This window comes from Motacilla alba, chromosome 8 (assembly GCF_015832195.1).
Source record: "Motacilla alba alba isolate MOTALB_02 chromosome 8, Motacilla_alba_V1.0_pri, whole genome shotgun sequence".
NCBI lineage: Eukaryota > Metazoa > Chordata > Aves > Passeriformes > Motacillidae > Motacilla > Motacilla alba.
Genome location: NC_052023.1, coordinates 27,563,567 through 27,591,303, shown reverse-complemented (window position 1 = coordinate 27,591,303; position 27,737 = coordinate 27,563,567). Strand labels below are relative to the sequence as shown.

General features: G+C 48.9%; 2 protein-coding genes across 2 annotated transcripts; one reads left to right on the top strand and one right to left on the bottom strand.

Annotated features, from left to right (window-relative positions):
* Positions 1 to 1,829: 1,829 nt before the first annotated feature.
* Positions 1,830 to 13,159, bottom strand: LOC119704098 (torsin-1A-interacting protein 1-like). The gene is made up of 6 exons (XM_038144820.1): positions 12,211 to 13,159; positions 11,913 to 11,981; positions 8,916 to 9,017; positions 8,013 to 8,072; positions 5,413 to 5,472; positions 1,830 to 4,368 (listed from the first exon to the last, which is right to left on the bottom strand). Exons 1-6 carry the CDS (start codon positions 12,581 to 12,583, stop codon positions 3,575 to 3,577), a joined length of 1,458 nt encoding a protein of 485 aa, XP_038000748.1. The 5' UTR covers positions 12,584 to 13,159; the 3' UTR covers positions 1,830 to 3,574.
* Positions 12,582 to 23,174, top strand: LOC119703628 (torsin-1A-interacting protein 2-like). The gene is made up of 7 exons (XM_038143693.1): positions 12,582 to 12,703; positions 15,568 to 15,667; positions 16,400 to 16,520; positions 18,261 to 18,503; positions 18,634 to 18,948; positions 19,311 to 19,475; positions 20,227 to 23,174. The coding sequence occupies exons 1-7, from the start codon at positions 12,582 to 12,584 to the stop codon at positions 20,985 to 20,987; spliced, it is 1,827 nt and encodes a 608-aa protein (XP_037999621.1). The 3' UTR covers positions 20,988 to 23,174.
* Positions 23,175 to 27,737: the final 4,563 nt, after the last annotated feature.

Genomic DNA, 27,737 nt, shown 5'->3' with positions numbered 1-27,737 from the left:
TTTTCCTAAATACAGCATTGCATGGTGCATGTAGCTGTGTCCTGGACAGCACAGAATTTTATGCCTGCCTTAACATGGAGCTTTCACCTTATCTTCTGCATTCTGTTCGAGCTGAACTTTTCATTCAAAACAAACACAATTTTCAAAAACAAGGATATGAAAGCCACAAGTTATTTTTTTAATTTAATTTGCAGAAAGACTATGATTTTGTTGATGTGGAAAAATAAAGGGGGGGAAAATTAATTATTCTTTCCAAACCTGCTTAGCATGCTCCACACTGAGCACAGCATGACTCAGAGCAAGGCGTGAGAGACAAGGTAACTCCAGCTGGGCACTGCTTTGTTCTGGGTCCCTTTCACAACAGCCACTGCTGATTGCAGTAAGGTATTTCCATCCTGCAGGTGCCCACAGGTGACAGCAGGAGAGGGGCCACACTCCCCCTTCCACCTGCAAGGGCTCTCACCAACTGTAGCTCCATCTGCTCACAACCCCAGGAGCACTTTGAGCATTTCCAGTCCAATTTGCAGAGTGCTGGAAATCTTGTCTGCAGCTTGGTGTGTAGCTGCTTCAGCCCTCCCCCAAAAGATCCTGTTCTACTCAAAAGTTTTTTTGCTAAAGGCCACAGAAGAAGGAAAATCCCCTTCATGGTCTCAAGGCCAGATCTGGCGTCTTTGCTCTGTAAAACCACATTTTTTCTGTCACAAACTAATTTCCTGATCTGCTGACAGTCAGTGACACTTCAACTTCACAAGTGAGATTTCTCTAGAAGGAGCCAAACTATTCTGCAGTTTGGAAAACATCAAATGGCTCCGTTTGCCCCAGGCAATGAAATAATTATAGAAGGAGGATAGCAATCAGCTGCCTGTGAGGAACACAGACAGACATTACTCTTCACCTCTGGCTGAGTAGGAGTTGCTTAATGAGATCTGCATTAACTACCTGTGGATATTTAATGAGAGCCTTTTAAGGACAAAGCCACAAACAGCTACAAAAGGACCTGCTGCTTCAAAAGCAGGGAGAATCTTCTAACCCTGAGCCCTTCCCCCTCCTATGGAAGGGGCAACTGACTATACCATCTTGTTTTTAATTTGTTTCAGACTAAGCAGCACAACATATTTGGAAGTACACCTTTGTAGGCTTTCCCTACAGTTCACAACAACAAAAAATTATTTTCCTTTGGCTAGCACAACGTTAAGTCCTTAGTTTCCAGACACCTTCCTATTTTCTTCTGAACCAGGAATATAGCTCTTTAATACCTGCAAGGAAGAGAAGTTTTAGAAACAGAAAATAACTGTATTAAATGTGTTTTATTTGCATATGCCTGCAATCTCCTGTCTTCATACTGAAACTTTGTATTTTTTTTTTGTGGTGCCTAGTTCTGATATTTTTCTTAAAAGTTACTTTTCAGTAAGACTGTCCCTCCAGTCAGTTCACAGTGCACTGGTTTGTACACCAAAAGTACAGAACATGCAGCTAGGAGTGGAACAAGGGTGAAGTCATCCCTTTTGTCAGCTGCTGACTCTTGTATTGGGCTAATGAAACAAGTGAACCATATCTTATCATTAGTTCCAGCTGAAATCAGAACTGGGGAATTAGTACAAGAACACCAAGTAAAAGACAATTCACAGCCATTTCCTGACATGTTCCCTGTCAGACAAAAGCCCTGATATTATGAAATACATGCATCTGCATCCCAGTATCTACCACTCCACTCAAGTTTCTTAAAAGTTCTGAATTTTGCAAAAGGTTGTATTTTAGGCACCTGTAGTTGGTCAAAGGTGAAATGAGCAATTTAAACATGGGGGAAAAAAAAGTCTGACCACTTAAAATTCAGTGGGCAAGTCTTAAAACAGCTTTATAAAACAAACAAGTATGTTTATTTTAAATCATTACTAAAATAGTTTACATAATATACAAACAAATATGCTATGAGGACAAATTTGAAAATAAGTCACAGTTGTTTGTTTTTTTTAATAAAAAGCATTTGTCCAGTGAAATGTTCAAAATGTAAATGCCATCTTTTCCTTCCTGAGCTATTAAACATCCAGAACAACAGCATTTCCATGTCTTCATACTGTTTTTATTTCTGCCCATTAAAACAGGAAGCATTATCCATTGCTGGCTTTCAATAGTTAGAACAAATCCACCTCTGGTTTAAGTGACCACAGCTGTGTCTCCCAAACTCTGCTTTTTTACATGCTCCAGGTGATTTTGGTCAATCCCACTTAACACCCCCAACCTCGCTTAGCAGAAAGAAGCCAGAAGCTCCAGCTCCTCAACAGGTTTTCCTGGTTGAGAATGATTTTTTTTTCAACAGGACAGCTCAAAGGGCTTGTGAATGAAGGATGGGCCAAATCTCTCAGCTGCTACAAGAAAACATTCTATTCATTTGAGAGCATCTTCACACTCAATAAAACCAGATGGACATGGACCAATAGCTCAGAGCATGAAGTAACAGCAATGAAATGGAAGTGCTGCTATTCTCTTTATTTTTTTACCCAAAGTATTTAACAACAGAAACAGGTACTTGTTGTGAGGAACTCTTGACATGAGAGACTAAAAAACATTTTAAAAGCATGCTCTGTAAATCTGTTCTTTGCTAGAAATTTATATAGCAAGCAGCCAGACACAGATAGAAGAAGAAAAGTTATTTTTTTAGGATATCAAGTACCACAAATAAATAGATTCTCTCAATGCAAAAATAATGATCTTAGTAAAAGGAGAAATAACCTGTATCTTCCTAAAGTTTTGTTTGGAAAGAAGAGAGTATGTACACGGGGATGACATTTTATCATTTCCATCCAAATTTTACAACTTTAAAATCTTTGAAAAAGAATAGAGAACTCCTGCAAGCAGCCAGGCAAAGAGGTACTGGGGAATTATTTAAGTGACATTAGTACTACTGACTTTAAGCAACCTTTGTACCTCACCTTTTCTCTTTCTCCAGAACTGTTTGGGGCAGGCTCATTTAAGGAAGAAATGCTTGCTGAAAGGTTCTCTACAGGTCACAGATCTCTTAAACAATTTTGCTACTTCTGCAAGTGGCCAGAGATAGCCGACACCTATGTTGTGATCCAATGGATCAGGAAGAAGCTTGTGCTTAGACTCACATCACTTTATCATCATTTTCAGTTTATTTCTTATGTTAGAAGTAAAATAAGCAATTCTGGGAGATGAAGGTGATGGCTTTACATTGTTACCTTGTCAAATGTGATACCAGCTTTATGCACCACCAGAGAAGGATCCTCACAGCAAAGCCACCAGTGCTTCAACACAGGTTCAGAGGCAGATGAGTGACTCTGAACTGAGGCACAGCAATGTTCAGCTCCAGGACACCAAGGCTGAATGCATCACTGAATACAATTTACCAACAAGTTCCTTGCTTACACTCTGTAGTTAGAGAAGTCCCAGTTACTTTGGCAGAAACAACCCTGCCAGCTGGTGGAGAGGCTCTGCACAGAAAGGCCTGGTTTGCTGCTGCCTGAACTCAGCAGCCATGCTAAGTTCTTCCCTGTTCTGCCTTGCAACACACATTTTGTGTCTTCCTCCTTTCCCAAGCGCTCTCCAGCAGCTTTTATGTGCACCCCTCTAGAGGGAGGCCCTTTTCAGGCCAAACGGGCAACACAAGATGAGATATCCGGCTCCACAGTCCACTCAGCTTATCTGTGTCCATGCCATTGTAAGAACTAGGAGCATCTGAACTGGTGAACTTTGCCCAGAGGAAATCCCGGACTTTCTCCTCCACTTCTTGAAAGGTGAGGCTCTTTCTCAGCGACTGCTCGTCCAGGAGAACTGTCAGCAGAAGGGCCACGTCCTTAAACGCCGCATTTTCATGGTCACAGTACTTGTAAAAGATTAAGGTGGAGCCTGCAGGCAGCGACTCAAATCGATGCACCACTGCCACCTTCTTGCCTTCATTGAACCCAGAGCTGAGCTGTGTGTCCACCTCCAGCTTGACAGTGTCACTGTCCAGCACAGCCTTGTCCACCCCGTCGATGCTGATTGTGGTGGCATTCTGGGACGAGGCAAAAGCATTGGCAATCTCGTTGCTCAGGCACCTCAGGGCCTTCTCAGCTTCCTGGCCAGCTGTGAGCAGCAGGATAGCAGGCTCCAGGTGCACATGGGAAGAGTTAAGACGTTTCTCAAGGGACACACGGGCTTTTCTCCACAGTCTGGGGTCCTGGCTTTGGAAAGTATTTTTTAGTTTCTCCATCCGGGCCCGAAACTCTTGCAGAATTTCAGCATCTCTCCTTGAGGAGGTTCCACCTTGAATTCCACTCCACAGGACATAAAGCAGTGGGACACAAATTAACAGAACCAGTGACAAAGTCCACATCTTGTGAAATCCATTCTGTGATTCAATGTCATCTATAGAGAGATGGAGCAAACAAGAAGAAAATGTTTTAAAAGGCATCTGAAGTCAACAATGGAAGGAAAATAAGAGTAAACAGTGAAATCATCCAATTCTCAATTCTGGTACAGTAGTTGAGGAGCACAGAAGTGATGATCTAGTTAAAAAAAAACAACCACAAAACAGAAAACACAGTTTTGAACTCAAGCCACTTTGTGAAGTGACAACATAAAAAAAAAAGAACATTTTTACATGTTCCCACATTGACTGAGACTAAATTAGACCTTCTTCTGAAAAAGGAGCTCTTAAAGTTCATCAATATTCCATTCAATTTAACAAAATCCAAACGAAGAGCTTAAAATGGTTCTGAAAAAGGTCAAAGCTTCTCCTACACTTACAGCCTGCAGAAAAGATCCTATAAAAAACCTGGCTGCACCAGAATGGTTTCTGTGTTATTTAACTTTCCTGTTCCTCAGGATAAAAATAGCTCCTGCAGCCATTTTTGCATCTCAAACACTGGTGGTCAACACTATCAGAGAATGTTGTGGCCTTTGGATCTGTGAGCTTCACAAAGTACACACAGCAAACAGTGTACATCAAATATCAGATATTTTGATTTGGTTTCCTATTTGAACAGTTAAATTAACACTTGTTTCATGCACCGCAAGCAAAAAGATTCTGTTCCCAGTAAAAGGAGTGACAAAATACACCAATCCTCCTGGAAACAGGAAGAACTGCATTCCTTTTGTTACACTTTTACACCCTAACTTTTATCAGGACAACAACCCAACAATGGTTAAATAACACCACCACTAGCCCTGCCTCAGTTTTAATCTTGTAAACATTACAGATAAAAGACCTCAAATTCGGGTGAAAATGTTATCCATTATACAACACCCCTCCTCCCTTCATGCTGATGGCACATCCTAGCAAGCCAATAATCTGTTCTAGCAAGGACCCTCAGCTTGACACTAACTCCCAGGAACTGAAATACTTGGAAAGGCATAAAAATGGTTAAATGTTACACAGGCATGAAACAGAAGTTAAAGCAGAAGTCTTACTTTTGGCCAAAGGCTGTGACTGCTTCTCTGTACTGGACTGATACCGAGATTTACTTCTGCCTGTTAAGAGAGGAACATGAGAAGAACAATTATGACCAATCTTCCAGCAGGGAGTTGAAATCACCAAACTGCATTATTTTCAACAAAAAGCTGTTCTTAGTTATGATTTTACATGCAGAATTCCATAAAGCTTACAGGAAGGGTAACAAAGCACCCAGCGGAACCAAATCCAGTCCTGCTAAGTCAGAGCAAAGGTGAGGCTGTCACCTCTTCCCAGGTGAGGCAGGGTCAAGTTCAGGGTTTTCAGTTCTTTTCCACATCATTCTCCCCCTTGTGCTCAACAGAATCATCTTGAACAAGGAAAACGACACCTTCACCACTATTACCAGCCTGAGAGGTCTCACTCAACTGTCAGAGCAAATCTCAATCTCTGCTCTCGGCCAAATGCCAGCTCCCCAGCCATCCTGACAATCTTGCCTAGAAATCACAAGTCCCCAGCCTACCACAAATCACCCCCAAAGATTTTCAACTCTTGAAGAATTATGCAAATAAAGCCAAATTTCAAGTACAAGGTGATAAGATGGAAGAGATTTAACAAGCTGTTATTTTCTGCTCAAGGATCCCATGTCCCAATTAAGTTTCCCGATTTTGCTCAAGAATCGAGAAGTGTAAAAATGGAAACTTAATTAATGGACACACCAGATAAACAACATAATGCAAGACCTAAATAGAAAAAACAAAGCAATATGTTAAATGCACAGTCTTCTTTTCCCTCTCCATGTAGCTTGGGTTGGAGGCCTGCTTCATCAGCAGTCAGTTTCTGTGGATGAATTATGCTTTTAAAGCAAAGTGCAAGCTTTCAACTTCAAAATATACTTTTGGTCTATTTAAACAGGCTCAGACAGCAAAGTACAAGAGGCATTATCCATGAAGTGTTATGAACAACTTTCCCAAGAGACCAGTATGAATATATACTGGGCAATTTTTGGTCAGCATGTTTTCTACATTTAGCCAGTTAATTAAAAAGACAGGAGAATTTATGTATCCTTGTTGAACAGCAACTGGTTCAAAGCTGAAGGCTCTTTAATATATAACCAAATCAGGACACTGTCAATGGCACTATTGAGAATAAATTGAACAAACATACCCTGCAGTAGTTATTTAAAGACACTGAAAGAAACTCCATAACCTTGTTTCTGTATGAATGTAATTGCAGAAGGTGCTAAAAGCAGCTCTGGTTTAAGCTGGGGCTTAAGTGGCTTAATGAACTGAGCTATTCTGTAATTTCAACCCCCTACCCCAAAAGGGCACAGCCATGGAGCTTGTCACTGGCTAAGCTTATCTCAATCTTCTAAGAGTTAACAGCTCCAAATCAGCTCCATTCTGTACAACACCACAGCGCAGCTCTGTTTGCACAGAGCAGCTTTCATATTTGGGTGACAGATGTAACTCATGCACTAAAGGAAAAATAATTCAATAAACAGTCTAAAAAAATCTTACTCTGCCTAAGAATCGTGCATTATTTACAACACAACTTGCACAAAGGCCCAGTAAATTTTGTCTTGCTTAATTCAAAAAGTCTCACTTCTGCAGACACCTTAAAGATTGCAGAGTTTTAAGTGATCTTCCAAAGTTCTTCATCCTACACACAACTAACCACTCCTGCAGCACCTGGAGAGCCACAGAAAAGTAGAACTACCAGACAAGATAGAATTCTCTGCATCATTTCATTTTCAAAGGCATTTCACAGATGTGCAGCTACCACAGGATGAGCTTCTCTTCCTGATGGCACCAGGATTTTACAAAAAAAAAAAACCCTAAAAAACCCCAAAAAGCAAAAAGAAACAAAAGCAAAAAGAAACAAAAGCAAAAAGAAACAAAAGCAAAAAGAAACAAAAGCAAAAAGAAACAAGTACCCTGCAGGTTCTTCAGACTGCAATCTGATTTACAAAACTTTGTTTATCTGTATCTAAACCGGCTGAGGATAGAAACAAGGACCAAGATTGTACTAAGAATTCAGAACATTTTTTTCCTTTTTCTTTCAAGTAACCTTCCAACAGGAAAAAAAAAAGCATACCCAAGAAAGCCCCCAAAAGTCTGAAACACTGGGAGTCATTAGATGAGCAGACTGTATTTTGCCAGCAAAGTAAAAATGCTGCTCCTTTTCAGGAATACAGAACAACTAATTCAATCACAGCAAGCCACCACTTCTCAGAAAAAGGATAAGAGGGAAGATTTGTGTACAAACTAACATTCACTGCCACCAAAAGGTGAAGGTTTTATTCCCTTCCTCAGCTTATCCCACAAAGCCTCTCCTCCATGCTCTGCACTTACTGTCCCATGATTCAACTCCATAAACAAAAAGAAAAGAGAAAGTGGAGCATTTCCTGTGGTCAGCAGGATGAATAACCTCATGGAAAGGCTCTGACTGGAATATGCTGCCTTGTCCAGTTTCTATTTGAATCTGCCTCCTGAGTGCATGCCCATCTTCCCAGACAGTGTCCCAGGGCACAAGAATAACCAGAAGCAGAGGAAAGGAAAACAACTCTGTCCTTTTCATCTAATGACAGGGAAAGACTAGGTTCTCTTGTTTTACTTACTCTGTAGAGCAGAAGTTGAGCAGCACTCTTGATTTTTCTCAAGGAAGTCAGCCTTTATGTCTGAAAGCAAAGCACAAATGGAAGAACTCTGTTACCACATGAGAGGTCAGAATAGGACACACCAGCCATACATGCTTCTAGCTCTTCCTATGAAATCCTCAAGGCTCATCAGGGCAGGAGGATGTGCTGTGCTGCCAAAGCCTGCAGCATAGGCACAGCCTCTTGGAGCTCTCTGAGCTGAAAAAAGCTACTGTTATCTATTAGAAAGGGCTTAATTGGCCCTTCACGCCAAGGCTTTTGCAATATGACAGATCCTTCTTCTTTTAAAAAGACATGTAACTTCCTTCTGTGGCTAAAAATGATCCCATTTTTTTTTTCCTCACTGTATTTCCCCATTGCTTCTGCAATACACATGGAGAAAAATCTCTGAGCAATGAGCAAAGTGCTCCCTCACCTTGAAATTACTTGGTGTAGTCATTCCCCCTGCTAAAGTCAAAGATAATTCACCTCTTTAGAAAAAGAACAGTTTTAGTTTTTCTTGCCTGGGGCAATTAAATATTGATCTCATAAGTTTTTTGAAGCAGGTATGATATTACTCTTCTTTTTGTTTTGCTTTTCAAAACCCACACAGTTGGGTATTTATCAAAGTTGAAATCTGCCTTTTCTTGAACTTGAAGGATTTTCACCCGGGCAGATTACCATCATATTATAACCAGTTTTACTTTGGCTCAGGCAGGAGTACACACTGGAACGATTTTTTTTTTTTAAAGAAACCCTTTTACATCCATTCAGATTTCAACTCAAAAACTCCCCCTTTTCTAATAGAACTAAATGATTGTCATTTTAATACATTTAAGCAATCATTTGTTACACCATGGAAGAAGTACTGATAAAAGCTGTTACCTTTTAATGGTGCAGAAATGTTTGGTTTCTCAGTTTTGTTACTGTCATGAGCCTTTGCATTTTCCTTTACTGGATTCTCTTCAAAGTAAACTGTAGTACCACCTGTCAGGAGCAAAAAAAGATTAAAAAGAGGATTGGCAACATCATAAACCTGAAGGACCAAGTTGTAGTTTCAGAACATCCATGACCTAAATCAGTGATTTTCCAAGTTGTGAACTCCCAAAAGTTACTCTCTTAAAATGCAAGAAAAAGCAACTAAGACTTGAAATGCTTATGGTAAATTTGAGTTCACCAGAAATACAGCTGTCTACACCACCACATGCTTCTTTAAAAAAAAAAATAAAAAATTATGAGTTCTTGGCTTAAAAAATATGAATATTAGGAGCCAAGAAATTCCTTACACTAAGGGGATTCAGTGTAAACACCATGGGAGTATAGAGAGTTTTCCCCACAGCTTTGGGCACTCAACTTACAAACAATAATTGTGCTGTCTTATGCAGCATTGGGCAGGGGGGAAAAGAGACAGAAGCAAATAGAGAAAATAAGTTCCCTTTTAATGGAGTCCAAGCCATCCTTTAGTTAGGTCTCATTCTCTCCTAATCCATAACAGCAACCTAATTTCACCCCTCAGGTAGCTGGGAAGAATATAAATCAACATCTTTCAGCTGTTTGCCAAGTAACAGAGCCGTTCAGCTGTGAAACCCAGCTTAGTTAATGTCACTAACTAGAAAGAGTAAACCCTGCAGGATATCAGAGGTCACAGAGCAAAGGTCAGGGCTGGGAAACCAAATGCAGGAAAGGATAAAGTGCAATCCCAGAATCAAGAGGCTGACAAGAAAAAGCTCAGGTACAGAATAAAAAGCTGTGGAACAGTTGGGGAACAGAGATCATGGCACAGCTATCGAGCATCAGCAGAGCAAACAGCAAAGGGAAGAATACAACTGGTAATTTTTATTTTCTAACATTCACTCTGAGCCCTTTTACTCTTTAAACAGCCAGCCCAGGCTCCTGCTGGGGTTCAGTGTGTTTCTGTAGCTCTTTTACCACACGCCAAGGGCAATGCACAGCTTGCCACCTAGTGTTTAGTAACTTTACTTCAACAAAGAAAACAGCCTTTTTCTAATGTGCTCTGGCAGTTTCAGCACACCAGCGTATGTCAAACATACTAAGGAGAAAAACAAAACCACCAGACCCATCCAAACCACAAAAAATAGGAAAAAGCTGTAAGTTTTAAACTATGGTAAGTCACAGGTGCAACAGTTAAGTATTTGCACCAACTTAATGGGGCCCTATATTTTAAACCCATCTTGAAAAGCTGTTAAGTGACTGATTTCCCAAAAAGCTCCTCACCAAATTATTCTTAGGGATGCCAAACTACATATCCACAATATTTCACTACGTACCATGGTTTTACAAGGAAAATCTCCTTAGTAATTGTGACCAGAAGACCCAAAAAGATCTATGAATCTAAAGAGGGCTACTCAGGCAGTCCCTACTCCTAATTCCTCTCCCCTTCTTGGCTTCAATCACTATTCTTTGTGTTACAGAAACTTCTTAGAAGTTGTAGAAAAGAAAGGTCAATGTAAGACTATTTCCAAGGAGATAGATTGCTAGCATATATCTTCAGTTCACTGATCTAGAAGCTGCCCTGATTCTAGGCAGGGGTTTTTAGGCTCTTAAAACTCTGCAAGCTCTTCTTAAAGCTCTTAAAGCTTTCCAGCTCCCCAGGCCAGTTGCCTAACCTGTATGTAAAACCTCTTAGTAGAAGCCAGGAACCAGTTTCTCAAGGTGTGGTTTTGCTTCCATTCTGTTCTCAGGGAAGCAGGACAATTATGCTCCCCCAACAACCCAGCCTGCTTAGTCCCCTGCCTCACAGACCATCCCCTAAACTCTGCAGGAAAAGCAAAATATTGCACATCTACAGATGGGGGGGGGAGAAATTAATGCTGCTTCTATATAAACAATTAAGAGTCTGTTATCATACTTTTACACCCGTTGTGCCTATAATCCAATACAGCTGCTAAGAGCTGGGGAGGGTGGGAGGGAGAGGAGCCTCATTTTTAGAGCCAGCTAATTAAAAACCCAACCTCAGCTGCACCTCCTGGAGCAGCACAGCCACGTTTAAAACACTGAGCCTATTATACCCTGATAGCCACCATGTGGGAGCAAGAGCTTTTTTCACAGACAAACCTCTGCACCAGCCTAAAGAAATACTCATAACCTTCCTGAATATAAGATTTTTTTTTTCCAGGCCTCCTGGAAATTTTGCTTCTGGAGCAGAATACAGGCAGACAATTCTTGGTGACAAAAACACATATGGGAGTGGAGAACAGTCCCAGGCTAGCCCAACGCATCCCTGAGCACTGCCGCACTCCAAAACAGATAAAAGAGGAAGGAAGTACAAGTCATTCACAGTTTCCTGGTGGAATGACGGACTAAACCACATGACTATGTTACACTGAGTTAGCATGTTTCTACAGCTTGGAGAAACACACAAGTTTCATCAACTAAAGCAACAAGCGAGTGCCACACAGCACTAACACAGCAGCTTGTCCAGCCCAGTGTCCAGGAGCAGGTCCCAGGGCATCCTTGGTGTTTCAAAGGAAGGAAAACCCCAGTTATGCACTTCCTCATAAACAATGCTGCCCCTGGTAAGGAGCACAGCCATTGAGGGATTGATTCCTGCAGCTCAGTATCCCTCATTTAAATCCTGCCTTTCAAAACCGAGGAGCGTTAGTAAAATTTGAATGCTGTGATAAAATACTGTTCTAAGTGATGCCCTAGGAAAAAACAGCCACCTGAGGGGTTCAGCGTGCTCTGCATGCACCGATGCCGCAGAGGATCGCTTCTCCTCCCATCCCCCGTCTATGGGGTAAGAGCCACAGCGAGATTTCCTCACCTGTGTGCCACGGTAACACCTGCCAAGGAGCCAGAACCCAATAAACCCCATTTCCCTGAGCGTGGGGCATTCCAGCCCCTCTGAGAGCCGGAGCCTACCTGGCGATCTGTACGCTTTTATAGGGGGTCGCGTCAGGGAGTCTGGGGTCCCGAAGTGATGCTCGTCCCCTGAAACGAGACACGGGTGAGGGCCACAGCCGGCAACTCAGCTCGAGCCCACCGGGCCCGGGCCTGACAGCCCTGCAGGAGCACCGGGCTCACCGGGAGCCCGCCGCTCCCGTCCCAACACCCCCGGCGGGGACCCACACGCCGCCCGCCCGCCTCACTTCGCGCCGCCCCACCGCGCCCTCAACCACATGATCCACCGCGGGCCGCTGCGCCCGCCCGCGCCGCTCACCCTGCAGCGCGCCGTGCTGGGCCGCGCTATCCACCTCGTCCCCGGGCTCCTCCGGCCGCGCCGCCGCCAGCCGGGGGCTCTTCCGCCGCCGCTTCAGCCCGGGGCCGTCCGGCGGAGCCGCCTCGTCGTCGCCGCTGCCCACCATGCCGCCCGCTGCCGCGCCGCGCCGCCTGCCCCGACCCCGTCCCCTACTCCGTCCTCTTCCCCGTCCGCCCGCCGCCGCCTGCTCGGGCCTGCAGCTGCCGCCTTCCCGCGGCGGCGGGGGCGGCTCCGCGGGCCTCACTTCCCGCGGGGCGGGACCCGCGCCCGCCGCTTCCGCCCGCGCGCGGAGCGGCCGCCGCGGCGTCACGTGGTACCGCGGCCGGTCCGCCATGGCCCCGGCACCGCCGGAGCGCCCGCGGCCCCCGGAGCGGCCGGAGCGGGCCCGGGCCCAGGCCCCGCGGGAGCGGCCCCTGGAGCGGCGGCCCGGCGGCCCCGCGGCTGCTGCCCCCCAGTGAAGAGAATGCGGGAGCGGCGGGGGCGGCCCCTGAGGGCAGCCCGGGCCCGGCGCCTCCGCTCCCCGCCGCGCTGTTTTCTGTGTGCGAGCAGATCGTGGCACAAGGCCGGTTTTGCATTTCTCGCAGGCAGAAAAGCCTGTAAGCTAAGCACAAATAGCAGCTGAATAGCAGAGAGAGGAAACTTGGAGGTACTTCGAGGGACGCGAGATCTTCTGGCACTGATAACATTGCACTCCTCTGCTCCTTAGTGTGGGAATCCTTTTGGTTAATCAGATCTGGAGTGGCTCACTAGGCATTTCACTTTTCTTACCTTTTGTTCAGATTAATTGCTGGTAAACTGGGCTTTTAAAATGCGTTTGATTGCATTCTTAATAAAGCATATTTACCCAGGCATGTGGTAGAGCTCCTAAGGCTGGAGGTTTTCAAGATGCAATTTGATGGGACTGCAAGATCTCCTCTAGACTCTCTCCCTAGCAGCTCAAGACCGGCTTGGAAATGAGTTGCTAAGCAAATAGAGACCCTTTTACGAATTCACAGAATCACAGAATTGTTCTGGTTGGGACCTCTGGAGATCACCCAGTCCAACCCCCCCCAGCCAAGGCAGGGTCACCTGGAGCAGGTGACAGGAACACGTCCAGGTGGATTTGGAATGTCTCCAGAGAGGGAAACTGCACGCCCTCCCTGGGCAGCCTTTCCCAATGCTCTGCCACCCTCAATGTAAAGAAGTTCTTCCCCATGTTGAGGTGGAACTTCTTGTGGTTCAGTTTATAGCCACTGCTCCTTGTCCTGTCACTGACCGAGTCTGGCCCTTTGTGCAGTCCAGCAGGAAGGCTGGGTGAGGGAAGTGCCATTCAGCCAGCACTCCTGTGCCTGTCTTCTCTGTACAAAGATTTCAAAACAAAAAATACCCTAAATTCTTTACTAACGCACCACAAATGTTGCAGTTTTACCCAAAAGTAAGTGAATATTTGTGAGATAAGTTATAGATGCCTCCTACTGTACCAGCGCTACATATTGTCATTTTTTTCAGTCCTAAAAGCAGAACACACACATTGAGCATTGTTTTCTAAAGCAAAAATTAAAGATGATGTAACAAATACCACATCAGGAAAAGAAAATCAACATAACAATGGCAAGATCCTTTTTTGTAACTGTTTTGCGATGACTCCATGCCCTAGGCCAGCCAGTTAATTTTCCTGCCAAGTGACTTTTTGGGAACCAGGTTCTCAACCTGGAGAGGCCAAAATGACCCCCTGATTTTGTCACACACTTGCCACCAGTTTTGTGACAGTTGTGCTTCCATGGAAAGGGCGGCCCCTCAGCCCCAAACACTCTGTTGAAGGGACTGGATGGTTTTAGGGACAGAGGGATAGAAAATACTTGGATTTTTATGAAGCCCTTGCCACCTGCAGCTCCTCTCTGCTGTTTCTTACTGAGGGGGATCAAGTCGTGGTGTGAGACTGATGGCAGCCAGGAGCAAGGCCCTCAAGGTGACCTTGGCCCCTGTCAATCAGCCACGCTGAGTTTTTCCTTCCTGCTTTTCCATTCTCTGGGTTTTACAGCCTCTGCTGCACCTGGTGAGAGGTTGATCATGACAAGAGAATGTGCTGAGTCTGCCGTGGCCACTGTCCCCTCCCAGGCTCTTTGGGTGACAGAGGAAGCCACTGGCAGAAATGAGGCGTAGTGGCCAGCACACCTCACCTTCTCACCACCTTCCTGACATGAGCAGAGTCAGTATTGATGCCTGTGCACATGCTGACACCCCGGCTAACACGGCACACGCATTTTATTGACCCATCTGGCACTGCCTCTGTGCTCCCTGGGCCAGCAAGTGTTCCTCCATACAGCATAAAGAAGTATTTTTTCCTACCCATTTGAACCCAACCTCTTGCCTGTTTTACAAGTGCCTCCAGTACTAGTTTGGGGAGGGAGATTTAGTCAAATTGAAACAAAGCAAACACATTAGTCCCATCCCCCCCTGCTCCCCAGACTGAGGAGTCCCAGCCACTCAGTGTCCGCTCCTTTCCAGCACTGCTTCACTTGCCTTTCCCTGTGTTTTGTCTCAGCTGTTTGCCGCTGGGCTCCTCTGGGGATGCCGGTGGAAAGGCAGCAAGCTGAGTTCAGGGCAATTGCTGTCTCTGTTCTGCTGCTCCCTGTGCTGCTGCTTTTCCCCTGGAGCGCTCCATGCTGCTGCTTCCCATGAAACGTGTCCTGGGCAGGGGCAATAGGGAAGGGGTTGGAACATACCCACGCCTATACATGCCACTGTGCAGGCAGCAGACATTAGAACAGGATTTTTTTTTTGGAAAAGCATTGCCTAAATGAGGCCAAGGGCTGACACACACACTCTCAGACTGTGCTTTGCAGCCTCTTTCCACTTCAGGGGACACTGGGTGGGCTCCGCATCCCTTTCCCCTCCGCATCCCTTTCCCCCAGGCTGATGCTGAAGACCCTCCATTTCACATCCTCCCCAGCCTCCCTGCAGTGGCAACGTGACATTTCCAGAGTCTGGGCTTTGCTGCTCGTGCGTTTGGGTTACTTTTCCTGTAGTACTTTTCCTAAAACAACTCGCAAACCAGTTCCCTCCTTTCACTATCGTTTCCTTGCTTCAGTCAGCAGCACTGTTACTGAATGCAGAAACCTGCCAGTCATGCAGAGCGCCTGAAACAAAAGCGCACAGAGTCGCGGAAACACAGCCAAAAAAAAAAGGAAGCTAATGTTTCCTGAAGGCTCCCGAGAATGACTGCGGGAAGGAAAACTACAGCTCCCAGCAGGCAGCCGGGAGCCAGGGAAGGGCAGAGTTCGCCGTCACGTTTCCAGCGGAGGATTCAGGGTGTGCGCTGGTGTCCTGCCACCAAAGGGCCTCTGGGACGGAGGGCAAGGGGAAAGGCCGGCGCTGGCCTCCTCCTGCCACCTCTTCGCTCCTGATCGCCGCCCTGACCGGCTCCGAACCTGCCTGGGTAAGGTCCGGCTCCACTTTGTTCTGCTGGCTTCCTTCTCCTGCCGGAGCGTCGGGAACAGGGAGGGGAGGGACGAGCGCCGGGCGGCAGGGCAGCGGCTGCACCCCCCGGCCCCGAACCGTGTGCTGGAGACACTGCTGGGGGACCAGGTGTCCCCCGTGCCGAAAAGCCGCTGCTGCTTTCGGAGCCCGGGCTGCAGATTTCTGTCCGGAAAACCGCACGGACTGCTCTCCAGCGGGGAAAGTTTCTTGGGAGTTTTCCACCCACCTTAGTGAGCCCGGCTCCGTCCGAGCCCTGTCCCGAAGTGCTTTAGCCGGGGGGAATCGTGGCTGAGGGCGGGCAGGGCTCCGGGTCCGCAGCCCCCGGCGGGGTTCTGCCGGATCGCCTCCCGATGGGACACGCTGGAGGAGCGACAGGAGGAGCAGGGCCATTGCTCCGTGTGGGCCTGGCTGCGAGCTGCCGGGTGCCCAAAAGCACACGGGGCAGCCTGCCGAGCCCCAGACTCCAGGCCTGGCGTCCGTGGGGATGAGACAGCAGCGCCTCACCCCCCCGGCGTGTCCCACGATAAATGCGGTTTGCATTAACCCCTGCACCGACGGGAAGCAAAATAGCTGACAGCCCATGGGCTGAAGGTTCATGGTTAGGGGCACATCTGCCCATTTTCACCTTGGGAATCGCGGAGGAGGAGCCTCCCCCACCGTGATTCACGGCTCCCGTGTTTCTGCTTATCAGCTTTGTGGGCGTGTAGTTGGAATTGGCCGGACCAGGACGGGATGGTGGCTGCGAGGAGGGCAGGACTCGGTCAGCCTCTGGAACAGCGGGGAGATACAGCTCCCTATGAACGTCGGGGAAAGTGAAACCGAGCAGTGCAGAAGCCAGAGCTCCGGGGGAAAAGGAAAATGGAAGAGAATCCAAACGTGGATCTGCTTGGAGGTAAGTGAATCCTTTGCTTACTCCATCTGCTAGGAAAATCCCTTTGCTGCCAGTTTTCAGCAGTGACGTGAGAAACCTGTGCAGAAGGAAAATAAACCACTAAAAGAATCCAATCTTTTCCAGGCCCAGGAAAGCAAGTTACCGTGATTTTTTAAAGTGTGAAAGGTGAAAAAGTTACTTTCAGTTTTGGATTCTGATCTGCAACAGGTTTAGACTCTGTGTCCCAAGATGGCAGCACAAGGAATGCTGGAGAGAGAGATCCAGACTGGAAGAGCTTTCTTCCCCACACCCTGGTGCTTCCCACCTGCAGATGCTTAAATAATAAGCCAGTTTTCCACCTCCTGTGGTTGGAAACACTCTGGAAGAGACAGGGCAGGGAGTAGTTTGTGCCCAGCTTGAACAGCAGGTTATCTCCAAGTTCCTCATGTTTCAGTTTCTACCGTGTACTTACATTCTGTGGGAGCCTTATTATGACTAGTAGCTATGAATATGTCAGTGATAAAGTGATGCCATCACCAGCTCAGGTCTGTCCTAGATAGTCAGAAGTGTCACTGTAATAATCAGCAACAAAGAATGTAAAAATCACGTTCTGACAAGTGACAAGTGCAGCTTTTCCTCTGTTTTCAAATTAGAAGGGAGTTCCTCGCCCTTTTAATCAGTGTTTATTCTAATTACAGCATAATCATTTATGTCGTTGTAGTGCTTGATCATTCATAAGCAATTTTTCACCAATAGGGCCTGAAATTTGAGCTGCACTTTGCTTCTGTGAGAGTCAGAACATGTCACAAATGTTGTTCAGTCACAGAATATTGAATTGTGCCTCAGTGTTTGTTTCTAATTAAATGTTGCCATAACATTAAATGTTGCTCTCTCTTCGGGAGAGCAACTCCAGGACAGAAAAACAGAGACAGAGCATGAGCAGAACTATCATTTACATTCAGACAGATGCTTGAAGTGCATTAGCATAACTGTACTCAACAACAGCCTTAGAAATTCTTCAAATCCATTGCTATCTGTGAAAATCCACTATCTGTGGAAGATACGGTAACATATTTTACCACTGGAGGAAGGAATTGCCTGCCCATCCCACCTAGGACATAAACTGGGATTGAGTTAGCTTTAGCATGGCAGCTGTAAGGTCCGTGGTTTGGATTTGTGGGCTTAGAGAAAAAAAATGTTGAAAACAGAGCAGTGTTTTGGCTATTGCTGAACACTGCTGGCACAGCATCAAGGCTTTCTGCCCCTGCCCAGCAAATATCCTGGGGTGGGCAGAAGATTGGGCAGGGACCCAAGGTGGGAAAAGGGTTGTTGAATACAATATAGCATCATGCTCAGCAACAAAAACTGGGGCAAGGGGAGAAAGGGAGAAAGGGGATGGCTTCCAAGGTGGCCATTGCTGGGAGACTGGCCTGCCGTCAGTCTGCTTGTAAGAGGTGGTGAGTGATTGCCTTTGCATCCTGATTCCCTCCTTCCCTTCACTCAGCTGTCTGGATCTCAAACCAAGAGTTTTCTCACTTCTGGTCACTCTGTTCTCTCCCGTCTCACTGGGGGTAAACGTTTCTGCAGTGCCAGAACTGGGAGTTGTGTGGGTGGTGGTAAAGCACTGGGCATTCTTGACTCCTGTGTGGCTCACTGGGCTTGTGAACTCTGATCCCAACAGCTGGACCAGCCCAGGGTGAGGTGGGGAGCACAGCAGAGTGGCCTGAGACATCCTGCAAACTAGAGGAGGACTCTTCAGTGTGTGAATCAGCTGCTGATGGGGGAGAGACAGCACTCCTGGGTTCAGCTGGTCCCACACTAGAGGAGAAATCTACCCAGGAAATTGAAGTATTGCCAGAAGAATCTGACAAGACAAGAGAAGATGTCTCAGAAAGACCTCTGGAAAAACAGGACTTGGATGAAGGTGAGTCTCTCCCCACCCTTGGGCCTGATAACTTGGGCCTTGGCTTAGAGGAGGCAGAGCAGGAGAAAGGGTTGTTGGTTCTTGGGCTAAAAGAGATGAAGTGTAAGTCTGTGAATGTTATTCCCCACAGCTGGGCTGGGCCATGAGACTGTGGAAAGCAAAGGAGACAGCCCTGACCACCAGGAAACACAGCAGCACCAGGAGACACCTGGGCAGTGTGAAAGCCTCTGCAAAGCAGAGGAAGATGCCTCGTCGACAAGCAAGGCACAGGGATCTGACAGTGAAATGACACACTTGGATGTGACTGGCGTGGAAGATGTCCCCAGGGGCCACTTGACAGAGAGGAGCAGCAGTGCCACTCTCCCAGACTGGCAGCCAGAGGCACCCAGAGGGCAAGAAACACAGGAGAGCGAGTCCCAAGGCACATTAAGGAAAAGACCAAAAGGTGAGCTGGTGCACTGCTGCTCTTCCACTTCCTACATTTCCCACAGGCACTAGAACAATGGGGTGAGATCTCCCGTAGCCATTGTCATTTCCCTGGAGTCAAGCAGCAAAGAAGGTATAAGAAATTAATTGGTTTCTCTCTTTCTCTTGCCTGTGCTCCTGTTGTGCTTTGAAAGGCATGAAGCCACACTGCACTCTGCATTGTCTTTCTCCTTGCTCAGCCCAAGAGGAGAGAGCCAAGACTCGGGGCAGTATTAACCCAAAGCAGTATTCCCTCAGCTGGGAGCTCCTGCTTTGCTTGCCACAGCTCCATTTACCTGTTCCCTCAGCAGTGAGCGGCACGTTTCTTTTCTCTTGCTGCAGGGGACACAGCCCCAAACCCAGAGACTCTGTCTTCCCTGCAGAACATCACCACCCAAAACACCGAGCAGGAGAAGGCCAAAAAGTCCCTCCTGTGGAAAGGTGAGGAAAAGAAGCTTCCCTTGCATGTTACTCATCGACCAGAAGGCACTGATCCTCCAAGAGCAAGTAATGAAGCACATTTAATTACTCTTCTCTCTCGAGACCTTTCACAGCCTCTTCTGAGGGTTTGAGAGAAAAATCTCCCCTTAAATACAGGCTCAGTTTGAACCTAGAGTGGCAGCTTCCCCTCCAGCCCTTCAGCCTCAAAAGCTGGCATATTGTGGCCATCATGCTGTGAGTGCCCTGGGAGGTCTGGGGGGCTGCTGTGCTGAGGGTCCCCCTCCCCAGCCCTGCTCTGTCCTGGGGCTCTAAGCAGGAGCAGTGATGCTGATGTGCATCAACACATTTCTCCTGTTAGAAGGAGACTCTGCTTTGCCTTGGAGAGGGACACAAGGCATTGTGTCTGGCCCTTCTGCTCTCTGAGCAGAAGCGCGGTGTTCGCTCATAGCATGGAGGAGGGCAGTGAAAGCAGCACTTTACCTGGGTCAGACACCTCCATATGTGGTGCTCTGAACAGCCACAAGCCCTAAAGGAAACACAGGAGGGGGAAAGAGAAGAAAGCTTGTGGGCAGCTGCAATTTCCTCAGGAAGGTTTGCACAATGCTGTAACCTTGCCCTCATCCCTGGAGCTGCAGCCCCCTCACCTGGCAAATTGGAGCCCTTTCACCTTTCCTGACCAACTTGCTCTGCTTTCCTAGTGCAGGGGGGAAGCTCTGAGAGGGGAGAAATAGCCATTGTAGTTACTTTCCAGCACGTCACTGCGGGTCACTTGGGACTGACTCCCGTTCCCCGTCTCGTGTCTCTCCCTGCTGAACAGGGCTTTTCATCGTGGGGCTCACAGTGCTGGGCTTCTGCATATTCTGCTTCGGCAGCCCCACCTCCAGCTCCCAGCAGCCCCGCAAGAACCCCACGGTGGAAGCATTCCTGTCCCAGTTCGACCAGCTGCAGCACGGCTTCCCGGGCCAGAGCCCCGAGCTGTGGCTTCGCGGGCGCAAGTTCCTGCGGAAGCACCTGAACGCGTCGCAGCCCACGCAGCCGGCCATCATCATCCTCACGGCCGCCCGCCGCGCCGAGCGGACCCTGCGCTGCCTCAGCGCCCGCCTGGCCGACTGCTACTCGGCCGCCCTGCACGGCAGCACGGTGCAGATCGAGGGCAGGGACAAAGCCGGGCTCCACAGCGACCGCGCCAAGCTGCAGGTGGACTCGGAGCTGAGCGCGGCCTTCCAGGCCGGGGGCCGGGCTGCGGTGATTCACCGCTTCGAGCTGCTGCCCGCCGGGGCCACCCTCATCTTCTACAAGTACTGCGACCACGAGAGCGCCGCCTTCAAGGACGTGGCCCTGCTGCTGACGGTGCTGCTGGAGGAGGACGTGCTGGAGAGCCACATCAGCCTCCAGCAGGTGGAGGAGAGGGTCCGTGACTTCCTCTGGGCCAAGTTCACCGGCACCAGCAGCCCCAGCTCCTACGACCGCATGGACTCTGACAAGCTGAGCGGGCTGTGGAGCCGCATCTCCCACCTGGTCCTACCCATTCACCCCGTGCAGACCATCGAGGAGGGGGGCTGCTATGCCAAAGCCTAGGGACAAAAGTGGCCAGAGCCCCGAGGAGGGCTGGAAAGATGCTCCTGGCTGGCTCTGGTGCAGGCAGAGGTACCACCGGTGTTACTTCTCTTCAGTTTGTTTCTTGTAGGTTCCTGGGAAGAGTCTGGCAGGTATAAGTTGATCCGGGACATTTGGGCAGCTGAGTCCTGGAGGTGATACACACACTTCCTTCTGGCAGATGGGAACAGGGGGTGTTTTAGAGTTCCACAGGAGAGCATCAATGTGTGGGGAGGCAGGAGGGAAAACAGGACCTTGCAGGTAGCGTTTCTATCAAGAAATGGACAAATAATGTTCACAATTACTATGACAGAAAGATGCTGGGATTCAGCAGCTCTTTTATCTCTCGCTGCCCCTCAGCTTGCTAAAACTGTGGGCATCAGTCTCACAATATACTTTCTCCAGGGAGCTGCTGGAACACAGAAAGGTCTAATTCCTCAAGGCCCAACATTTTGAAGGCGTGCTTCAAAAAGAAATGCAGTTTGCCAGTCAAGGGTGTGACCAGTCAGCCCCAGTAGTGTCCCACTTGCACAGCCTGATTGACACCAGGCAAAGCCCAGGTGCTGAAACAAACCTGCAATTCAGAGATCCCCTAAACATCAATTACCAGAAATTCCAGGTTGTCAGCACTTGAACACTACCCTAATGGCAGGGATCCCAGGAGGGGATCCCACGTGCCAGAGAACAAGCTCCAGAGCCGGAGAGCAATGAAACAGTTGCTGCCACTGTGATAGTGTGAAGCCTCAAGGGAGTACACAGGTGAAAAAATGAATAATACAATGTAATGTAATGCTTCCTCTCCCTAAAACAAGTCCACTCTATCCCTTTGCCACACAAAGTGACTCTCTCCTCAGGCCGATGCTTTGGTCCCACACAACAGATTGTTCTTCACCTGGATCTCTGGTCTGTGTGCCTGTCCCAGCCTCTCCCCAGATGACTTCTATTGATGAATATAGATGTTAACATTGGTATTTCAAACCATGTAGGGTAGCACACCAGGCCCTAGCCCTCCGAAGGTACATTTGCCTCCCTGCCAGGCAGATGGAGCTCTGGCATCTGCCAAAGCAAGTAGGAGCAGAGCCGGGTTAGCTGGTAAAGACAAAATCTCTGCCATTAACACTAAACACCCTTGACAAAGCAGGTTAGTTTCTTTCCGTGCCTCCTCTTCTCCATCCTAGGAAGAGGAATCCAAGTCCTGGAAACACTGTGGTTTCCCCACACACTGTGTTTTTGCAGGTGCTGTGGGGCAGAGCAGCCAACTCAGGAACACCTGGAGGGGCAGGTGCAGGTTACAGCATGTGTTATAACCCAGGGGCAGCCCCAGGGACCAGCCCCATGTGCCTGTGCAGAAGGAGCAGCTGTAGCAGATCGTGGCCTTGCTGAGCCAGGCCCTGTGTCCAAACAAGAACAAATCCCCAGCACCACGGTGGCTTTTAGCAGCTGCACATCAGGGTGCTCCTTACAGCAGCTGGACCCTGGTGCTGGCCGGGTCTCCTGCCAACAGTGCCTTGCTGATCTGCCCCACCAAGGGCTTGGGGAGGTGCAGCCCTGCACCCTAAAAACCACAGCCTGTCTCTTCTTTCCCCCTGCCGTGTGCCTTGACCTGTCCCTGGAGATTAGTGGCCCTTAACTTGGAGGAGGGGACAAAATGAAGGAAGAGGGAGGGTTATTTGTTCATGTTCTGGCCAAAGAACAGACTTTTTGGTTGGCTGGGGACATGAAGACAAGACCACAGGGGTTTTAACCGTGATAAACCCCAGGATAAATGTGAGAACAACCTGCTGGAGCCCAGGGCACAGTTTGATACAAGATACTGATTGCTTCCTCCTCTCCCTCTTTTCTATTGCTGTACACTACTTTGGTGAGAGAAAACACTGTATCCTGCTCTGCAGGATGTTAATGTAAGAACCAGCAGAGCATTAATCATGCTACGCCAATATTTTATTGGGAAATCTGTATTTTAATGTTCTCTCTCTCCATTTTGCATACTGTGTTTGCAATGCATAGCCCAGGTATGCAACTCCCCATTGCTGCAAGTGTCACCCACCTGAGTTCTTCCAATACAGAGATATTTTTATGGCCTTTTAAAGACAAATATATGCTTGCTTCTGGAACAGGAATTCTATTTAAAAATAAATGGCGAGATTGTGAAAGAAGCCAGCAAAATGAGGCTGGAGTCTGACTGTATTCCGTTCTTTTTTCTCAGCTATTTTCATTAAGCTGAAGAGATCATCATATTAGGCAAAGTTTTATTTAGGTCAGGGCTGTAGCTGTGCAAGCAAAGTGAATATTTGCTTTTCCTGGAAAAACTCTTAAACAACATTTTTCTCAGTTGTTTGGGGCAAATATTTGCAGCTTTTTCAATGGAGGCAAAATGAAAAACAAACTCCCAAAGATTCAACCCAGGCTGAAGTGCACTGGGGTTTGCATAGTACTCAATAAATGAAGCTGAAATCCACTGACGACTGAAATGTTTCACAAGTACGAAAAGCAAATATTTCTCATTTCAACAGATTGGTTCCACTTGACATTCCACCACCTCAGCACACTCAAACTTTTACTTTTGTGATGAATAATTTTGCCCAGCTGTAGCCTAAACAGAGAGAGGTCTGGGAAAGAAAGGATTTACCCTGTTAGTTTGGAATTTCTCTAGTCCCCTGACAACAATAGTCATAACGATGGCACCTGCCTTCACATGGATGTCCATGTGATTGATTGCCAGGAGAATACATCACCCATCTCCTGTTTGATGCCAGAAGAGGAGATTTGGTCTTACACCACAGATTTACATCAAAATCCAGTGTCCCCAGGTACAGCAGTGCTGGTTTTTGATGCAAAAACCAGGCTGCTTTTTTAAGTCTTGCAAATGCATCCAAAACTGAGTCCAAAGAGAGCAGCTGAACAAACTCAGAGGCAGAAAGGTGCATTGGTGGGCTTTTTTGAGTCCCAGTCTCTGCAGGAAAGGATGTGTTGCCACGAGGTGCTCAACAATCCTAAAAATCACCTTGAAGATTACACAGGAGCACAACTGAGGGGCAAAACCAGTCCTGGAAGGCCAGCCTGGTCTGCTCCACCACAAAATCAGTGCTGATTATCCCTGTGAATGTGCTGCTGTCCTGGAGCTGATGCAGCTTTGTCACCCTCAGCATTGAAAGCCAAGTGGCCCAGGCAGTGCTGCCCAGGTGTGGCACATCACCCAGTGCTGCCTGCAGCACCCCTGCCCCTGTGACAGGTACATTCCTGCCACATCCCTTCTCACCTTTTTGCACCTGGAAGAAGGCAGGGCACAAAGAGGAGAAGGAGGAGTGAACCCAGTTCAGCCACATCTCTCCTGTGAGTTCATCCGCAGCTTTACCCTCCTGCAGCTCCGTGCACAGGCTCCATGCACAGGGCTGCTCCCTCGGGGGCCACTTTCTGGCCTGCAAAACCCCCATTGTAATTGAGATTTGCAGATACTGGGAGCTGGAAGCTGTTTTTATTTCCCACCTCAGACTCTGCAGGGGAAGCAGCTGTACAATGAATCACACAAAGGAGCTTGGCCTCGGCCTGTGGGACGTGGATCCATGAAAAGGCTCAAAGAATGCAGCTTAAAAGTGTGTTCCCCACAGAGGGAGGGGGGCTAAGCCATGGCAGGCATTCCCCTGGCCTCTCCCTGCTGTAGCTGGACTGTGTAGTTATGCTGAGGCTGAGAAGAGGCTCTGCAGATCCCTCCTGAGGGCACTCAAGAGCTGAGGATCCTCTCGGAGCCAATGCAGAGGTACAGCACAAGGGATGGAAACAGCCTCCACACAGCTCACAGTCCTCTGAGGTCTGCTCCATCCCCTGCCCCAGCAGCCCAGGGACCACGCAGACACCTCGGGGAAGCAAAACCCAGCACATGGCAATGCCCACAGGGGAGCACACCTGGCCAGACAATGACAGCTTGAGCCGGATGAAGCCCCTGATCTCTGTGTTAACAGAGCTGAATCCTTAGGGCTGCTCAGAGCAGCAGAAAAAAGGATCAGCCACAGTCCTGGGCAAAGCTTGTGTCTGCAGAGTGCTTGGACCACACAGGTTCCTCCTCACAGCGGGAGAAAAGCCCAACTGCTCCTGCTCTGGTGCAAACACCAGGCTCCCTCCAGCAGGCTGGGCAGCAGCAGGAACACGCACAGGGAAATAAAGAGGTGCCTAAAGACCTCTCCACACCAGGCCAGTCTCACGTGCATTTTTCTTAACTCTTAACCTCTATAACTATGATCCCAAGACTTTCCCCGTGAGAAGGCAGCTGCTCCCTGTGACAGGTGAGTTGGGAGCAGAACGCATCAGGACCTGATGCAACAGCAGCCACAAACACTGCTTCTCAATTCCAGAGGCCTGTGGTTCCCCTCCTGATTGTGTTTGGGAGATTTTTTGGGAAACTGTTGGCTGATGGAGCCAAATCCAATGAAACAAGAGGTTGAAATAATCCCAGGCAACTTCCAGAGGGCAGGGGGTGAGTGTAAATCAGTCCCAAACAGGATTGGCATCCTATAATGAAAAACCTATAGAGAGACAGCTGGGATGAAACCATGGGTGCTACCAGAGGGGAGATCCTCAAACTCCTGAATCCTTTAAACACTGCCTGGTGGCAGTACAGACCTGCTCTCTGTTAACAGGACATGTGAAACTGGAAAGCAACAAGGAGAAAGCCCCTTGTGATGGCAGAGCTGAATGCAAGGCCACAGAGGGCTGCTGCACATGCCAGGCTCAGTCTGCCCACACATAACTTATCCCACAGCAGAACCAGCTGGCCCAGTTGGAAAGTGGCAGCTTTACTTTATGGTCTGAATAAAGACAGTAGGAAAAAAAAATTGAGAGAATTGGATTGGAAATTATTAAGAGGCTGGGAGTAACTTGTGGTGGCTTTGTTAACAAGATTTAGCACGTATTTAATCAGTTGAGTTACCAAACCTTCCCAGACACAGGTTAATGTTGGGGGTGTCTCAAGACTACTTTATCTCCCACATCCTTGTTCCCACATTGACTGAGAGTACTCAAACCCTCCTCTGCACCTCGAGGAAACAACCACACCGCCTGAGCTCAGCATGTGAAATGACAAGAGCAGCATTTTAAACCCCGTCCTTCTGCCTTCCACGCTGCCCTTGTATCACCCCTGTGAGCGCAGCAGGCTCAGGAGTGACGAAAGGGGATGAAAGCAGGACTAGCAAGAAGGGTCAGGAGAAAGGGGCACGGAGGGGCCCTGGAGGGGAGAGCACCGGCGGCCACCTGGATTTGCTCCCGCAGAGCCTCACAGGCAGATCCCCCTCTCCAAATCAGCCGTGCTGCACAGCCTCCCCTGCCTGCCCGGGCTCCTCTCGGACACTGCTTTGGAGAGGCGCTGAAGAAGATCAGAGGCTGACACTGCTGAAGCTCGCTCAGCTGGAGCCAGCCATCTCCTTTTCTGCTTAGGCACAGCCTCCCCCCTACTTCCATGCCCCTCCACAATTTTTCTTATCTGCGGGGCAGGAGCGGCTCCGGAGGAACATTACACGGGGCTGCGGCAGGGCAGGACCGGCAGGAACCGACTGAAAGCTTCTCTGCCCTCCCTGCTTTTGTAGGCACAACCGTGTTCTTTGTCAGTGCTGCTCTCCCTCATTTTCCCCGGCTGGGTCAGAAGCAGATCGCCCCCTCCTCCCCTGGCCCCTCCGTGCCGGCAGACAGCTTTGATCAGGAGTCCCGCTGCTGACATCCCTGTCTTTCCTCTCCCTGCCTCCACCTTGAGGCTGAAGCCCTCGGTGGGGGAGCGCTGAGGGCTCGGATCGACCCCCTGGCCTAATCACAGCACATCTGACAGGCAGCAGCCGCCGGGGACACCTGATGCCATTTCTGCACAGCCTGTGGCCGCGGGTCGCAGCAGGCAGCTCCCCCCGGGCCCAGGTGTGCCAGCACGGCCACTGGCAGCACCCTGCCGAAAGCTGCCTTCTGACCACCGGCACAGCAACCCAGAAAGGAGAGGGCAAGAGATCCGAGAGCCTCTTGCAGCGCCTAAAGGGGCTCCAAGAGAGCTGGAGAGAGAGGTTTTCTTAAAGGCATGGAGCGACAGGACAAGGGGGAATGGGGTGAAACTGTCAGAGGGCAGGGTGAGACGGGATATTGGGAAGAAATTCTTCCCTGTGGGGGTGAGGAGGCCCTCACAGTTTGCCCAGGGAAGCTGTGGCTGCCCCATCCCTGGAAGTGCCGAGGCCAGGTTGGACAGGGCTTGGAGCAGCCTGGGATATTGGAAGGTGTCCCTGTCTGTGGCAGGGGGGAGCAACAGGATGGTTTGTAAAGTCCCTTCCAACCCAAACCATTCTAGGATTGTGGGATTCAAGCACCTCCCCAGCGAGAGCAGCTCCCCGTGTCCTGGGGGATGCGGTGCTCTGTCCCAGCGCGGAGCACAGGCTGCTCCAGCGCGGGCAGAGGGATGCCCCGGCAAGCAGAGCTTGCCTACAGAGGGCAGGAAGGGGGAATCGGGCAGCAAAAGAGTTGTGTGCGGGAGGAAACGAAGGGAGCGCTCCGCTGGAGAGCGAGGGGCAGCGCGGGTGGCCCCGCAGGGACGCCTCGGTGCCGGGGCCGCCGCGGGGGCTCGGAAAGAATCGCAGAGAGCGCCGAGAGAGCTCCGAGCCCGGGCGCGGCGGCAGCAGGGCGGTGCGAGGGGCGGCGGGGCCCGAGGAGCGCCCGGCCCCCATCCCACCCCATCCCATCCCCATCCCTGCCCCATCCCTCCATCCCTCC

What these genes read in the sequence shown, in the direction of transcription:
- LOC119703628 (XM_038143693.1), top strand. Translation starts at nt 12,582, where the DNA reads ATGGCCCCGGCACCGCCGGAGCGCCCGCGGCCCCCGGAGCGGCCGGAG. An exon ending in CCCTATGAACGTCGGGGAAA is followed by an intron (nt 16,521 to 18,260) that starts GTGAAACCGAGC and finishes TGATCCCAACAG; the next exon opens with CTGGACCAGCCCAGGGTGAG. An exon ending in CACTGATCCTCCAAGAGCAA is followed by an intron (nt 19,476 to 20,226) that starts GTAATGAAGCAC and finishes CCTGCTGAACAG; the next exon opens with GGCTTTTCATCGTGGGGCTC.
- LOC119704098 (XM_038144820.1), bottom strand. Translation starts at nt 12,583, where the DNA reads ATGGCGGACCGGCCGCGGTACCACGTGACGCCGCGGCGGCCGCTCCGC. An exon ending in CCAGCACGGCGCGCTGCAGG is followed by an intron (nt 11,982 to 12,210) that starts GTGAGCGGCGCG and finishes GTCTCGTTTCAG; the next exon opens with GGGACGAGCATCACTTCGGG. An exon ending in CATTTCTGCACCATTAAAAG is followed by an intron (nt 8,073 to 8,915) that starts GTAACAGCTTTT and finishes CTTTGCTTTCAG; the next exon opens with ACATAAAGGCTGACTTCCTT.